Source organism: Chelonoidis abingdonii, chromosome 11 (assembly GCF_003597395.2).
Source record: "Chelonoidis abingdonii isolate Lonesome George chromosome 11, CheloAbing_2.0, whole genome shotgun sequence".
Classification (NCBI taxonomy): domain Eukaryota; kingdom Metazoa; phylum Chordata; order Testudines; family Testudinidae; genus Chelonoidis; species Chelonoidis abingdonii.
Genome location: NC_133779.1, coordinates 18,102,740 through 18,105,231, shown reverse-complemented (window position 1 = coordinate 18,105,231; position 2,492 = coordinate 18,102,740). Strand labels below are relative to the sequence as shown.

At 68.5% G+C, this 2,492-nt stretch overlaps 1 protein-coding gene across 1 annotated transcript; it reads right to left on the bottom strand.

The window, feature by feature from the left end:
- Positions 1-22: 22 nt before the first annotated feature.
- LOC116817297 (rho guanine nucleotide exchange factor 3-like) lies at positions 23-2,437 on the bottom strand. Its single transcript, XM_032767259.2, has 5 exons — positions 2,326-2,437; positions 2,067-2,143; positions 1,311-1,568; positions 740-910; positions 23-357 (listed from the first exon to the last, which is right to left on the bottom strand). Exons 1-5 carry the CDS (start codon positions 2,405-2,407, stop codon positions 154-156), a joined length of 792 nt encoding a protein of 263 aa, XP_032623150.2. The 5' UTR covers positions 2,408-2,437; the 3' UTR covers positions 23-153.
- Between the last annotated feature and the right edge of the window lie 55 nt (positions 2,438-2,492).

The following is a 2,492-nucleotide window of genomic DNA, read 5'->3' as shown; positions in this document are numbered from 1 at the left end:
CCCCCGCTTCCTGCTCCCCAAGCCAGTCTCCCCCCAGCTGAGCCCCCCACCCCAACCAGCTCCAGCCTCCAGAAGCAGACATGAACCTAGGGGGCAGGGATCCCAGTGGGGGCAGGGGGGTTGCACGAGATGGGGGAGCAAAGGGGGGATGGGTCACAGGAATCCCAAGAGACCAGGAGGGCACCTACCGCGCTCACGTAGGGCCCCCCCGAGCCGGGCCCCCCCGTCAGGCAGGTCCTGCACCTCCAGCTGGCCAACGGGCATGGGGCGGCCCTGGACCTGGAACATGATCTGCTCACCCTGCAGGATGGGCCGGGTCAGCACCAGCGCCTCCTGGAACAGGAACACGTGCAGCCTCTGCGGGGGGAGGGGGTGGTCAGGACACCTGGGCTCTTGAGCTGGCTCCGGCCGGGGAGTGGGGTCCAGTGGTTAAAGCGGGTAGGGAAGGGATTGGAGCCAGGACTCCTGCTGTAAACCAAGCTCAGAGATAGTGTCCCCACCCCCTGGCACCCCCCAATGCCCAGCCCCTGCCCACCAACCCCCTGCAGGGCCGCACCCTATGGCAACCCCAGTGCCCAGACCCTGCTCCCAGGCACCCCCCAGTGCCCGACCCCTGCCCCTTGGCACCCCCCAGCCCCCTCCTCCAACACCCAGCCTCCTGCCCGGCTCCCCGTGGCACGGTGCCCCCTAGTGCCCGCCCCTGGCTGAGGGGAGGGTGCCCAGGGCGGGAGGCCGGTACCTGCCCCTTGCTGTTGCGGAGCTCCCCGTGGCAGAGCAGCAGGTTGGAGCGGTCAATGCCGGGGTGCCGGGGCGTCCCGTCGGGGTAGCTCAGCCGTTGCTGGTAGTAGCGGCACTCGGCCTCCCCCGTCTTCCTGTTGATCAGCCCCACCAGGTCCTGGGCCAGTGCCACCTGCCCCCCCCCACCCGGTCACAGGTCAGCAAGGTCTCGCATGTCTCTGCGGGGGGCTTGGGGACCCTCCCCCCACAGTGCCCACACCCTCCCTGCAGGGTGCATGGCGACCCTCTGCCCCCCTCACGGTGCCCGCCCCCTCCCTACAGGCCGCACGGGGACCCTCTGCCCCACTCACAGTGCCTGCCCCCTCCCTGTGGGGTGCATGGGGACCCTCTGCCCCCCCTCATGGAGTCCACCCCCTCCCTACAGGCACATGGGGACCCTCTGCCCACCCCCTCACTACAGGGTGCCCAGGGACCCTCTGCCCCCCCATGGTGCTACCCCCTCCCTGCGGGGTGCATGGGGACCCTCTGCCCCCACCTCCCCCTCTTTGTGGCATTAACCCCCCCTCCCTCACCGCCCGCTGCAGGGCCCCGTGGTCGGGGTGCTCGAGGGGTGTCTGGCGCAGCACCTCCCGCAGCAGCAGGGGGTACTTGACCAGGCGGCTGCGGGGCAGGTCCAGGAAGCTCCAGAGCTCCAGCTTGCGGCTGAAGGCCGACTCCTGGCACAGGCGCAGGAATTCCCCCACTGCCGGCTCCCGCTTGCGCCGGTCCAGCTGCGCCTTGGCCCACACCTGGTGGCAGCAGTAGGATTCGTAGGCCTGCAACCTGGGCAGCTGGGGGTGCGGAGACAGTCCCAGTCACAGCTTGTGCTGTGGGGGGCCCCCCTTCCTGACACCCACATGCACCAGGCTAGGGGTCCCCATCCCCCCCTTCTATGGGGCTACATCCCCAACTCCCAGGCTGAGCTGGGGGGTCCTGTTACAGCTCCCCCTTCCCCCACAATAGACAGAGCCCCTCTGTCCAGCCAGGGGGGAACCCCCCCACCCTCTTCTCCCCTCCTGGGGGAGGTCCTGCCCTCCTCAGATCTCCCCCTTCCTGGTTCCCATCCCTTCCCCCATTCCCTCCTGCCCATCCCCCACCAAGCCCCTGCCCCACTAGTATTCCCCACTTCCTTCCTCCCAGCTCCCTTGTCCTTCCCCTCAGCACCCACCATGTCCATCCTCCTCCCCATAGCTCCTTCCCCAACCCTCCTGCTCTCCCCTCCTAACATCCCCAGCCCCATAGATGTCAGCCTCCCCCCATTGACCCCACCCTCCCACCTCGGCCCTTACCCAGTCCAGCAGGGTGGGTCCCAGCTCAGGCACCGTCCCATCCTCCTGCCTCAGACCCATCAGCCGCCCCAGCAAGTCTGCAAAAGGGGGAGTGTCAGTGCAGGGATCACCCCCCCGCCCCGTAGGGAGCTCTGCTTCCCGCTGGCCGAGATGCAGCAGTTGCAGGGGGATCCAGTGCGTGGGCGGGAGGGAATAGCAGCAAAGTGGGCTCCCATCCTCCCTCCATCCATGGGGCAAGGAGTTCCCCCCCAGGCTGTACCTTCGTGCAGTGGGGCCAGGGAATCCAGGGTCCCAAAGATCTCGCGCAGCTCGGCCTCGGGCAGGATGGCCAGCGTCAGCATCGGCTCGTAGTAGTTCTGCAAGGGGCAGGGGGTGAGAGCGCCCGCCACAGCCCCCCCAAATCCCCCCACAGCATAGTGCCCCCAC

Coding starts and splice junctions, on each gene's coding strand:
- LOC116817297 (XM_032767259.2), bottom strand. CDS start 2,407: ATGCTGACGCTGGCCATCCTGCCCGAGGCCGAGCTGCGCGAGATCTTT. Junction 1,569..2,066: donor GACCCACCCTGCTGGACTGG/GTAAGGGCCGAG, acceptor CCGCACCCCCAG/CTGCCCAGGTTGCAGGCCTA. Junction 358..739: donor TCCGCAACAGCAAGGGGCAG/GTACCGGCCTCC, acceptor CTCCCCCCGCAG/AGGCTGCACGTGTTCCTGTT.